A 13,557-nucleotide genomic window follows, 5' to 3' on the forward strand; every position below is an offset into this window, starting at 1 on the left:
GTGACAGCTTCTCTAATGATCTTTATTGTTATAATCACAATTTTGGAAAAGGTTTCAAAAATCTAAAAGCAAATAAATTGCAATTACCAGTAACTTTTGCATCTAAGTAATATCTGATTTGTGTTTCAGATATAGTGAAAACATGGGATATATCAAAGAAGAAGTAAACAACACCATGACTAGACACACTGGTAAATTCTAGCTTAAATTTCATTGATAAGTCATGTTATAGAATGTTGCAGTCACTGTTGCTCATTTGAAGGACTAAGGACTTAGTTAGCTTTTTAGTCACATAATTTGTCTTTTATATGTGTACGAGTTACAGCAGTAAACTTTAAGCAATGCATTATTTATAATGAAATATTTTTTATTGGAGTATGATTGCTTTACAGTGTTGCATCAGTTTCTGCTGTACAATGAAATAAATCAGTGATATATGTACATATATCCCCTCCCTCTTGGGTCTGCCTCCTATTCATCTCCCCATCTTACCCCTCTAGGTCAGTATCACAAAGCACCGAGCTCAGCTCCCTGTGCTACGCAGCAGGTTCCCACTCCTTATCTATCTTACATATGGTAGTGTGTGTATATATGTCAATCCTAATCTCCCAGTTTGCCCGGCTCTCCCATTCCACTACTCCCGGGTCCACACACCCATTCTCTATGTCTGCGCCTCTATTCCTGCCCTGCACATATGTTCATCTGTACCATCTTTCTAGATTCCACATATATGCCCTAATATATGGTACTTGTTTTTCTCTTTCTGACTTACTTCACTGTGTATGACAGAACTCTAGGTTCATCCATCTCACTACAGCTGACTCAGTTTTGTTCCTTCATGTGGCTGAGTAATATTCCATACAATTAAATATTTTTTTATTTCAATGTCTATTCAGGAATCAGGTTAAATAAATCTTTCAGCTTCCACAAGAAGTCCTTGTATTTATCCCTCCTAAAAGGAGTCTTCTTTCTTCTTTCTGTGAGGCAGCAAGGACCTTTTTTCCCTCCTCCCTCTTTTCTCTTTGCTCATTTTCTTCTCCATCTGGCTTCTCCAGGTGTTCCACGAAAATGGAAACAAGTGCCCTTGGGGTTAGTGCAACAGAACGTGCGGTACCAGAATTGCACAGACTCACCCCTTAAGGCTGACCAACAGGGTATATTGTCACCCTGCTTATTTAATTTATATTCAGAGTACATCATGAGAAATGCTGGGCTGGATGAAGCACAAGCTGGAATCAAGATTGCCGGGAGAATTATCAATAACCTCAGATATGCAGATGACACCACCCTTATGGCAGAAAGTGAAGAACTAAAGAGCCTCCTGATGAAAGTGAAAGAGGAGAGTGAAAAAGTTGGCTTAAAGCTCAACATTCAGAAAGTTAAGATCATGGCATCTGATCCCATCACTTCATGTCAAATGGATGGGAAACAGTGTCAGACTTTATTTTGGGGGGGCTCCAAAATCACTGCAGATGGTGACTGTAGCCATGAAATTAAAAGATGCTTGCTCCTTGGAAGAAAAGCTATGACCAACCTAGACAGCATATTAAAAAGCAGAGACATTACTTTGCCAACAAAGGTCTGTCTAGTCAAAGCTATGGTTTTTCCAGGAGTCATGTGTGGATGTGAGAGTTGGACTATAAAGAAAGCTGAGTGCTGAAGAATTGATGCTTTTGAACTGTGGTATTGGAGAAGACTCTTGAGAGTCCCTTGGACTGCAAGGAGATTCAACCAGTCCATCCTAAAGGAGATCAGTCCTGAATATTCATTGGAAGGACTCATGTTGAAGCTAAAACTCCAATATTTTGGCCACCTGATGCGAAGAACTGACTCATTTGAAAAGCCCCTGATGCTGGGAAAGATTGAAGGCAGGAGGAGAAGGGAATGACAGAGGATGAGATTGTTGGATGGCATCATTGACTCGATGGACATGAGTTTGAGCAAGCTTGGGGAATTGGTGATGGACAGGGAAGCCTGGCATGCTGCCATCCAGGGGTCGCAGAGTCAGACACGACTGAGCAACTGAACTGAACAGGGGCATGAATGGAAAGCAGCTGTTTGCCCTTGTCTTAAATTTCTCGCTTGTTCATAATGTACGTAATCCCTCGTATTTTGGGTTTCGTCCCCTAATTTTTTCTCATGCTTTTTCTCATGATAACTGCTCATATTTTCTCACATTATTATTATTTTTGCTCTATGGTTATCTCTTGATCATGCTTTGCTATTTTCTTGCAGCCACTACTACCTGCATTATAGACAGGGAGTTGAGAAAGCAGAAAAGTGGAAGAAAAAAAATTAGGAAGGGGAACAGTCATGTAATAAGGAAAGGTCGAGGCCTCTTTAAAAAAAAAGTCCAGGAATTAGTTTTAATGTAAAGAGTTTTTATGATAAAATAATATGAAATTTGAGAGTAATCCAAAAGATGCAAATCCAAAAATGCCATCCAGAAGACAATTTGGAAATGAAGGGCACGATCTCAGGAACATTTTTCTGAGTGTTTTATTTTTGCCTAAGGTCTCTCTTAGCAATTTCTAGCCAAAACATCTCTTCCCTCATCTTCAAGATACTGAAAACTGAATTCACCGAGGCCATGGTCAAACTGTGCTGGACTAGAGTCCTTTAGTCACTGCCTTGCACACAGAAGCACTGTGGAGGAGGAACCGAGACAAGAATCTGGGTTCTAATTCCGGCTTTATCATTTCTTGGCCATCAGAGTTTGGGTGTGTCCAGTGCCCTTTCTGTGAACCAGTTTCCTCATGTATAAAACAGGACTGACCATTTCCTTCTGTCTTGTTTATCAATAGGAGCTAATGAATGTCAGTGTGCTCTGAAAGCTACAATGAACTCCCCTAGTAAATACCTTATTTTAAAAATACTGCATAGATATTTAGGTAAACTATTAGACAAGTGAACGGAGAAAATGTTTGGGTCACAATCAGTTAATTCTCTCTAATGTAGAAGCAGCATTTTTGGACTACAGGCCATGGTGAAATCGAGTCATTTATCAAAGATGAGTCATTCACATGATCTGACTCATTGTGCTTTGCCAAGGGTAGTTCAGGCAAAGATGTTTTAGTTCCTTCTCACTATTAACCAATGGGCACTAGCTTTTCTAAAACATTATGAGTTTTGTCTCTCTGTGTGTCAGGCTGTGGTTTTTGTTTTTGCAACTCTAGAGAAGGTGGGGAGAAGCAGCAGTGGTCTCCTCCCTGTGAAAACACCATTTGTAGCTTCTCTGTATGTCCCCCATTCCTCACCAAAAACTGAATACGAGGTAGGGGTGTTCAAGATAGGTAGCAGAAGCCATCTGAAGTAAGATAGCCGATATACAAAGCATTATGTTATTTTTATGATTTTCAACTGAAATATATAGAAAATATATAATTAATTTATACCGAATAATACATTTTCAAAGCATTCTTTGGTTTGTTAATTCAAAGCATTAACACTTCAGGAGGAAGCATCACTGTGTGTTGTTTCTTGACTGTGTCTGTGGTGGTGGTTGAGGAAGAGGGGTTGCAAGGATCTAACATTCGTTAACCTTATCCTCCAGGGAAGCTCATCTACAAGCTTTGGTTCACAGGGAAGGAAACGATTTTTTAAAAAAAAACTTTTTATTTTATATTGGAGTGTAGCTGATTAACAATGCTGTGATAGTTTCAGGTGGACTATCAAAGGGGCCCAGCCGTACATATACATGTGTCCATGGTCCCCCAAAGGAAGGGAATGATTTTTATATTTACCCTTCCAAGCTTCCCAGGTGGCGCTAGTGGTAAAGAATCTGCCTGCCAATGCAGGAGATGCAGGAGATGCAAGAGAGGTGGGTTCCTTCCCTGGGTCAGGAAGATTCCCTAAAGGAGGAAATAGCAACCCGCTCCAGTATTCTTGTCTGGAAAATTCCATGGACAGAGGAGTCTGGCAGGCTACAGTCCATGGGGTTGCTAAGAGTCAAGAACACACATCTATCTACCCCACTCCCTGGTCCTCTTGCTCTCTGTTGAGAAACCTTGGCTTGGATCAAATTCAGTTTGGATAACTTGAGCCTGGCATCAATTTTTACCTTGCTTTATGTAGTATTTTACGACCTCATTTGTCTTCTTGGAGAGTACATAGTTCGGTATCCCTCTTAAGAGAAAAACTCAATTTCTGAAATCCCACTAATAGGAAATGTTGAGAGTGGGGAGAAATGGTTAATAAATCCAGCAAATCCTATGCCTATTTTTCAGGTTCCTTTTTGTGCCATTGGGCCTGATAAAGAGCCAGCAGGCGTAGCCAAAAAAGCTGATAGCTACACGTTAAGCTCTAGAGGCTTTGAGGAAATGTGAATTTATTTCAGCTCCCCAAGTGGAAGAGGTACAGAAGTGACATCTTGTAACAGATAGTCTATGAGGTGCTTTGGTACCCAGCATGCCTTGAAAACAGCCCCCCAATTCTTCAAGGGGGGGTATTTGTATGTGTGACACAGTGGAATGAGGGTTCAGCTTTTAAGTTCACTCCATTACAGGCTTTTCCGAAGCAACATATATCTGGTTATAAAATGTAAATCTATAAGGAAATAAGAATTCTATATACAAACTCTCAGCTTACATACAACTTTACTTTTCAGATAGTATTTACGGCAAGAAAGCTATTGTTTTAACCACTTTTAAGAGTAACTACTGTAAATTCAGCACTTTCTAATAATCGTTGGGTCAAAATAACTTTAATCACAGAATTAGAAGTGTTTTAAACTACACTACATTTTCTGAAACAGTTAAAAGACTCCTGGGTCGTTTGCCATTTTTACAGGCTACTGTAAATACGCTTAATAGCATCGGCTTCTTCTTTATCAAGGATGCCTTTCTCCACATAAGCATCAGCTTGTTGGTTGATGAAGTCCCTCATCTTTGAAAGGTCATAATCTGGAAAATATCATTCGAGTATCATGAGCAAAGATCAGGAAAGCACAATCCATTACACTGATTACTATTGGTGAAGCATTTTGTGCAACGCAGTTACCATGCCCATCTTTCACAATGGAAGGCGTTTTAGTTCTTGGCCTTGTTGCAGTAGTTTACAGCTTCAAATCATGTTTATATGCATTCTATTATCCCATCTGCTTTTCATCACAACGTTTTGAGGCATTCAGGTGGGGAGAATAGCCCTCATTTGACCAGAAAGGGAACAGGTTCATAAACCAGGGCTTCACAAACTTTAATGTTTATATCAATCACCTGGGGCTCTTGGGAACTTGCAGATCTGTATTCAGTAGGCCTGAGTAGGGGAAGGGGACCATATTCTGCATTTTAAACAAGGTTTCAGGAGATGTTGATGCTGCCGGTCCAGGAAACACACTGTGGGTAACAAGACCCTAAAGCTTAAGTTCCTTATTCAAGGTCACACAGCTAGTAAAAGTTATGATCAGAACCAGGTGCTCTGACTTCTTTAACTTGTTACACTGGGTAAGCCCATGTTGCTATGACAACCCACTTTTTTTTCCATATTAAGAATTACCTTGATTTTCATGTTGTTTGAATTGTATGCAGGGAGTGAAAAGCGAAACCATAACCTCTTTGTGGTTCCTCTGTCCTACTTAAACAAAAAATTTATGTAAACCATTGAACCATCCACAAAAAACAAAGAGATCCTCAACCAAATAAGGAGGCTGCTGGTGGCATCTTTCTGAAGGCTTGGAAAAAAACCCCCACATCTTCCCTTGATGCTTTAAGTATTATATACTTATTGTTTTAAAATAGGGAAAATATAGAAACACTAAATTAGTATTTAAATCACCTGGATTCTATTATCATTGATAACCTCAGTGGATATTTTGTTCTGTTTCCTTTTAGCTTTTCAGTGTATATCTCAACACAGTTGTGATCACAGGGTACATTTAACCTTATATTAATAACTAATTCCCTTCACTCAATTTATACAGTGAACATTGATATTCCTCAGAAACATCATTTTAAATCGCTACATACAATACATCCTAGGGAGGCATCAAAACGAATGACACATGACCCCCATGATTGGGCATGTAGGTCTTCCACAACACCCCCCAGGCCATGAGCTGCCTGAGGCTGAGTTTCTTGGGTGCCATGCCATTCATCTTGGCTGTTGGCAGCTCCTGGAACAAAGGTCTGCCTTCTGTCAGTTTGTAAAGGGAAGAGAAAGGACGGTGGGGGGGTGCAGGGTGTGGTACAAAAGCTCTGAGCATTCCATGGCCACCTTTAGCTAGCCTGACCAGAAGCTGAACCTGGGTCGCCCGGGCATCTTTAAGCCTCTGCATGAAAGGAAAACCAGACCAGAAGGACCCCTTTACAAGGATCAGGTGTTTATCATATCAAGGGGAGCTGAGGCGCAGAGAGAGGTTGTTAGGAGGGCATTTGCTCCTTTTGGTTTGAACACGGCCATGACGACCGAAGAGACAACTAGCAGCACCGAGCATTTTACAACTGCATCTTATTTGCTCCTCACAAAACCCCACGAGGAAAGCGTTAGTGTCCTCATTTCAGAGATGAACAGACGGGACAGAGGAGGTAAGTCACTTGCTCAGGTTATGATAGAATCAGGTTCTGAATTCAGGTCTGTCTGTAGTCACTGCTTTGATCGTTCTATGGCCTTGAAGTACTGAATGTGAAGCATCTAACACATGCAGGACATTCAATAAGTGTTTTGTTTCAGTTTTGACTTTCCATTCTCTCAGGCACGAGTTACAGAATCAGGCTGAGTGTATATTTTGTGCGCACCTCTCAAGTGGCTTCCTGATGGACTCACAGGGCACCAAGAGGCACTGGTTCAAATTATTTATAACACTGGCTTTTCAGAACTGGTTCTGGGTCAGTATCTTTAGTGGGACAAAAGGCAAACTCCCCCAAAACATCTGTGAACAGATGATTTGAATAGACAAACAGGAAAATATTTTGCTTTCTTTTGAAATGGAAAAATGGAAAAAACTCTTCTTTATAACATGGCTGTCACTGTGTGAAAATGGGGTGGAAAACCAGCATGGTGCAGAGGAAAGGCTGTCGGAGCCGCTCCCAGTTCTGCCCTAGCTGGCGGTTAGAGGGCACCAGGAGTAGCTACCTTGCTAACTTAAAAAGGTTTTAAGGTTGTTAAGACTCAAAAAGGATAAGGGCTATTATTCGCTTTTTGAAAAGTACAGACTTTCTTTTTAAGCCTGCTTAAGATTTCATTATTCTCCTCATTGTCACATCGTGTGGCCCTCCCTTTCCTGAGTTTGGGAAGTAGATTCAGGTCACCCCAGGCCCCTGTCAAGCAAAGGGCATCTGCAGAGGGTAAGGAAGGTCAGAACCAATGGTAAGATTTCCTGTTCACAGTGTCCCAGCCACTGTATGGCTCTAGGAACTGGGTCTCCACAGGCTTTGAGAGATGACCCAGACCAGGCAGAGCACATATAAATGTAGTGGAGGAAGAGCTCACTGTTTCTGCCTTGAGAAGGGGGAAATGCATGTCTCCCTCACTTCCTAGAGGCAGAAGGAAGCCCAGACCCAACACTATCATTCTGAAGTTTATTCATAAAGCCTCCAATATGCAAGCACTAGCGTTCCATGCTTTACTAGTTGGTCATTTCTAGAACAGAAAGATTGAATTGCAGGATGTTGCCGGTTATGACCAGAAGTCAGATTTATGGGTTAATCAGTGAAAGAAAGAACATAAATACTATGGTTGGTGTGTACAATTTACACTGAATTTTGGTACATACTGAATGCATTTTGGTACATACTGTATTATACTGATGCTAAGATAAACTTTATAAAAATAATTTTAAAGTCTTTGCCATTATTAATGGCATGTTATAATTTTTCTTCTCAAGTGGTACATGAAGCGATGGTGCATTTTTCAATCAATGACAGATTGGTGAAATATGGTTCATGTGACTTTTAATGGAAATGACAGCTGGCTAATTCATATCATTTTGAACCAAATGAAATAAAATATGTGTAAAGGCCTGATAATAATTTCCACCTTGCTCGACTTGTATGATCACAGGCTAAAGGAGTGCTGAAAACACCTCTTGTTCCCACTGTGTTCTGTCTCATTGGTTCTCAAGCTTGGTTGTACAGTGGAATTATGGGAGCTTAAAAAATACTGATGCCTGGGTCCTGCCCCTTGAGCTTGAGTTAGTGGTCCTGTGGGCATTAGGAGATCTGGCAGGTGATGTGAATGCATTTTCAAGTTTGAAAAGCCCTGCTCCTCTCATTTTAAAAGCATCAGCTACTCTGGCTAGACTCCTGGAAATCATACTAGAATCCTCTCTCCATGTGGCTCTGGAGTTTCTCCTTTCTTCTTTCTCCCCCTGCCCTCACCTTGGTTTAAGCCCCATCCTACCTGCTCCAAATCCTTGCCTCCTATCTCTTGCCTGGTTTCTGAGGTTTTATTTTTTCAATCTGTAACCACGCTGCTGCCAGAAAGACTTCTCAGTCGTTAACCTAATTAAGCCCTGATTTAGTCTCCTCTGGCTAAAATTAACCTCCTTTGCAGGGTGCACAAGCCTTTTCCTGACTTGGACGCTGTCCATCTCCCTGGCTCTGTCTGCAGGTCCTCCCAACAGAGCACCCCAGTGCTCCTGGGAAAATGAATGGCTCCAGTTCCCAGAATGCATCACTCTCTTTTGTCCATTTATGTCTTTGTGCTCAGTGTTCCCTCGGCCTCCATCTCTCCTCACTCAAAAATTCTTCCTTGCCTTTTCAGCACAGGCTTTCCTGCAGCCCTTTCTCCCAGTGTAAAGAGATGTGCCCTCTCCTCTTATCTCTTCACCACCATGCTTATCATGTTAGTCCTGAGCGAGGCCCCCCAGAGCTTTTTGATGGCGTGAGTCATTTGGCAGGGGGTGGGGGGTGCTGCATCTTATGGTCCTTCATATTTCTGGCACTCAGAACAGAGTCTGGTTCTGTGATTTGTTTTGAGTGAGTGAGTGACTGCCTTTGTGACTGCAGGGTGCACGCAATAGGAGCTCAGGAAAGGTTTAAGATACTTCAAGAAAAGGGGTGGGGGTAGACAAAAGAAGATGGACAAAATGTTGATAATTATTGAAGGTGGGTGATGGGTCTGTGGGGATTTATTATACTATTTTCTCTGCTTCTGTTTGACATTTTTTCATAACAATGGAAAAGAAAATGCCTTTGCTTGAAAGGATGATTTAAAAATTGAGAGAAATGGAGGTCTGTTCCCTTTTGCATCTGAGGGGTGGTGCCAAGTCTTTTGGGCTGAGAGGGGACTTTAGCCTAATTTGACTATGAGGGTCTTTAATAACAGTTCCTGCGAATTCCCTAGTGGTCCAGTGGTTAGGCCTCTGTGCTTTCACTGCTAGGGGCCTGGGTTCCATCCCTGGTTGGGAAACTAAGACCCTGAAGGCTGCATGGCTAATAAAAAACTACAAAATAAGAGCTCCTGACAAATGGGTGATGTTTGCAATTAACAACCACACTAAATCCTTACCTTCTTTATTTTCCTTTTTGTTGTGTTTCTTCAACCAATCAATATTTTTTCTGATGGCTTCCAAATAGGCTTCTGTTTTCCCTGAAAAATTTAAGAGCACCTATATTAAACACTCATAAAAACTATCTGCATCTCTTTGTAAAGATCACACTTCTGTTAGAGACCATGAACAAACATTGGACTTATCGAGCACTTGGAGAGTGTCCCTAACAGGGATAAGCATCCAGGAGGCAGGTCCAGGTTGGTAATATCAAGGGGCCATTATCCCCCACACACAAATAAATACAGTTTATCTTGGCAAAGAAGAGTTTGATTGAGTTCACTGGATGGGTTGGTTCCTACCAGTCTCAGATTGGTTCATTTCCAGTTAGGCATGGTTCTTTCAAACTAAGGTGTATTATCAGGTCAAGAACTGAATCAGAGTGGCAGATACTTAAGAATTCAACACCAAATAAGTGATAAGTCCAAGTCTATGGCTTTGGATAAGCTGCACACAGGCCTTCGTCCAATCTGGGAGGGAGTGTGTAAACACTGAGATGAAGAGGAGACCTGGACCTCATTTCAAGGCTTGGATAGAGACCTTTAGAACTCATTCTAGTATTAAAACTCCCCCGGATGTAAAACTCTCTGATAGGCTTTAAGTGTGGCAGGAGGATATGGGCATCACTGAAGTATCCGCTCTGTGACACCCTGTAGATGCACTGTGTCTGCAGTGTGTAGGTATTGTCATCAGCTTAGAGATGAGGAAACTGAGGCTCAGAGAGGCTAAGTGATTTCCTGAGGCCATACAGGAAATAACAGAGCTGAAATTATGACTCTAGTCTGGCTAAGTTTCTGCTACCTGCTACTTATCTAAAAGAAAAGACTGTATTCAGACATGGATACTGATGTAGCCTTGTTCTGTATCAAAGAGTCAACCATCTCCTTAATCAGGTGAGTCCCTAATGCTTAGAGTGTCTGCATCAAGAGATCAGGTGACCTGAAGAATACTGGATGACCCAAGAAAAAAACGCCTTCAAAGTCCAGGGCCTTTGCAGAAGCAATAGCTGCCAGGGCTCAGTGCGGGCACCATCTGTTCTGAACCCTCTTTGAGCCCTGTTGCCTCTAGTCTCCTAACCAGACCTCTTGGTTGAGCTTCCTGTACTACGTGCTTACTATGTACCAGTGGCTGTGTTTTGTGTTCCCAAATACTTGGTTTCTTTTACTCATCACAACAACCTTTTGAGCTAATCCTATTTAATCCCCATTTTAATAGGTGAAGAAACTGAGACTTAGAGACAGAAAGTAACATGCTGAAGATCACAAGGCTAGTAAGAAGTAGAGCCATGCTTGAAGCTGGGAACATCTGACTATAGTCCATGAATAGTAACGTTGCCTTAAGATTTGCTGATGTTTCAGTTTCCACCACATTCACCTAAGTGACTTCCTGAGCATCTTCCTGATCTTGTAAGCCCACTCTTACCTCCCCACTGGGTTGCATGTTAACTGGTCCCCAAAGAAGCACAAAGAAACTCCTTTGCAAAAAAGAGATAAGTGAACAAAAGAAGAAAGTCACAATTTCTAGTCCCTATTCACTTCAATTGCCTGTGTAGAAAAAGCCTTGATTTTAATGCTTTTCTTTTAAGAATGTTAAAGCGCATGAAAGACCAATGTCCACCAATGGATGTCATAACATCGCAACACAAAATGTAGAGATTTTCATTGTCTATTGCCCTTTTGTAAGAAGAACATCTGGATTTGGTAACAACAATAACAACAAAACAAACAAACGAAATAAAACCCAAAACCAGTGTTCTCTATTTTGTATTCTGTTAGAAAAGGCATTTTGAACAAGGAAAGAAATCTTAGTGTAGACTATTTCTAAAGAACGCAATTTCATTATTTTTAATGAGTTTAAATCAATTAGTGTTTCTCATAGGGTTTGCTTTAATGAACAGTTAGTAATGATTTGTCATTAGCACATCAGGTAATTAGAATTTCTAAAACATTTGAGGATGTGTGAAAATAGTCTTGTTCTTTGAATAATTTTAAGCATTCTTCCCACAATCTTACCTGTGATATCATATCCTAATATGGAGAGCTCATTTTTTAAAATTTATTTTATTGAACCATAGTTTTACAGTGTATTAACTTCTGCTGCACAACAAAGTGATTAAGTCATACATGTAGATACTCTTTTCCATTACTGTTTATCACAGGATATCGAATATAGTTTCCTGTGCCACACAGTAGGACCTTGTTGTCTAGCCTTCCTATATGTAATTGTTTGCATCTGTTAATCCTAAACGCCCAACCCACCCCTCCCCTCCCCCCACCTTCGCCCAGCAGTGGCAACCACATCTGTTTTTCATGTCTGTGAGTCTGTGTCAGTTTCATAGATATTTGTATCATATTTAGCTTTCCCATATAAGTGATATCATACAGCCTTTGATTTTTCTCTTTCTGACTTCACTTAATACAATCTCTGGTCCATCCGTGTTGCTGCAAATGGCATTTCTCCATTCTTTGCAGAGCTGAGTAGTATTCCATTGTATGTGTGTACCACATCTTCTTTACTCATTATCTGTTGATGGACATTTAAGCTGTTTCCTTGTCTTGGCTATTGTGACTAGTGCTGCTGTGAACACTGGGTACGTGTATCTTTTTGCGTTAGTTTTCCCCGATATATGCCCAGAAGTGGAACTGCTGGATCATATGGCAGTTCTATTTTTAGTTTTGTAAAGAACCTCCAAACTGTTTTCCATGGTGCTTGCACCAATTTACATTCCCACCAACAATGTAGGAGGGTTCCCTTTTCTCCACACCCTGTGGAGAGCTTATTTGAGAAAAGGAGTATCACAGCTTAGTTTCTGTTTATATATTGCATTAAAAATTCTCAATTAGAGTAAAATATAAATATGAGGTTTTGACCATAGTGTAGCAGACACTGTTGATTCTCTACCCTCATGCTTCCGTTATTCCAGATATGCTACTATAGGAGCCCTCAGCTGAGGGTGGACAGATTGGGCAGATACACACCCCAGCTTCCTTGGGCTCATTCCACATGGTCCCTGGAGGTCTGAGTCTCACCGACCACAGTTGAAGTCTGCTCATTAACACACTGTAGGGGCTCCTTTGCCTCCCCTGTCTCATAGACCTGTCCCTCAGTAGAGCTTCCTGAGGTCACCTCCCAATTAAAAATTCCACCTCAAATCCCCTTCTCAGCATCTGCTTTGAAGGGAACCCAACCTAAGACAACTGGAAATTGGGAGACCCAGCATCATCTTGTCAGGTTGGTTTTGCTCAGTGACCAATAACCTATAAAAATGGTGTTGAATTTTAAAAGTATGAAATGCATGAAAAATAATTTTATTTACCATATTAACATTATCAATCCACAACAAAGAATGAATTTACTGCAAATTAAAGAAAACTAGATTGTAATTCATTAAAAGGCATCACTTTGCACAAATTCTTTTTGTGTTTTTTTTTTTTTGGTAATCTTGAGACTTCCCTGGTGGCTAAGACTCTAAGATCCCAATGCAGGGGTCTTGGGTTCAATCCCTGGTCGAGGAACTGCCACATGCTGCAAATAAGAGTCCACATGTCGCAGCTGAAGATCCCACATGCCACAACGAGGATGGAAGTTCCCGCGTGCTGCAACTAAGCCCAGGTGCAGGCCAAATAAAGAAATATACATTTTTAAAGAAGACTACTATTCTGTGGATCGAAACATATGGATTAGGCTAGTTTCCCTAACTTAAAATGGAACCCCCCATCACCCTCATTCCCATTTTCTGCTTTATTTTTATCCATAATACGTATCACTTTCTATCATATAATTTATTTATTAAGTTTATTATTTATCTTCCTCCCTTAGAAACAGTTCTTGTTTGTTAATGTACCCCCATGCCTAGAATAAAGCTTGACACGTAATAATAGACACTCAATAAATATTTGTTCAACAAGTAAATGGATGAAGCCTTCTTATATAGAAGCTAATCATAATCAGAAGATTGTTTTGTGAGCATGGAATCCAAACCAGGGAAACTACAATTTTAAAGAAGAATAAACTGTATAGGTCTTCCTCCCTCCCTGCCTTTTTTCCTTCCTTCTTCAAAATATGAATTGCTT

At 40.8% G+C, this 13,557-nt stretch overlaps 1 protein-coding gene across 3 annotated transcripts in view; it reads right to left on the reverse strand.

The window, feature by feature from the left end:
• Window positions 1-4,301: 4,301 nt before the first annotated feature.
• Window positions 4,302-13,557, reverse strand: part of SCG3 (secretogranin III) — a 37,928-nt gene continuing 28,672 nt past the window's right edge. For 2 of the 3 annotated variants that reach the window (XM_027554010.1, XM_027554008.1), the window contains 3 exons: window positions 9,445-9,525; window positions 5,494-5,568; window positions 4,302-4,901 (listed from right to left, as the gene is read on the reverse strand). In XM_027554010.1, the coding sequence (XP_027409811.1) occupies window positions 4,783-4,901; window positions 5,494-5,568; window positions 9,445-9,525 (275 nt within the window). In that variant the 3' untranslated portion in view covers window positions 4,302-4,782. The remainder of the gene's footprint in view (window positions 4,902-5,493; window positions 5,569-9,444; window positions 9,526-13,557) is intronic. The other variant, XM_027554009.1, reaches the window with a different exon arrangement.

This window comes from Bos indicus x Bos taurus, chromosome 10 (genome assembly GCF_003369695.1).
Source record: "Bos indicus x Bos taurus breed Angus x Brahman F1 hybrid chromosome 10, Bos_hybrid_MaternalHap_v2.0, whole genome shotgun sequence".
Lineage (NCBI taxonomy): Eukaryota > Metazoa > Chordata > Mammalia > Artiodactyla > Bovidae > Bos > Bos indicus x Bos taurus.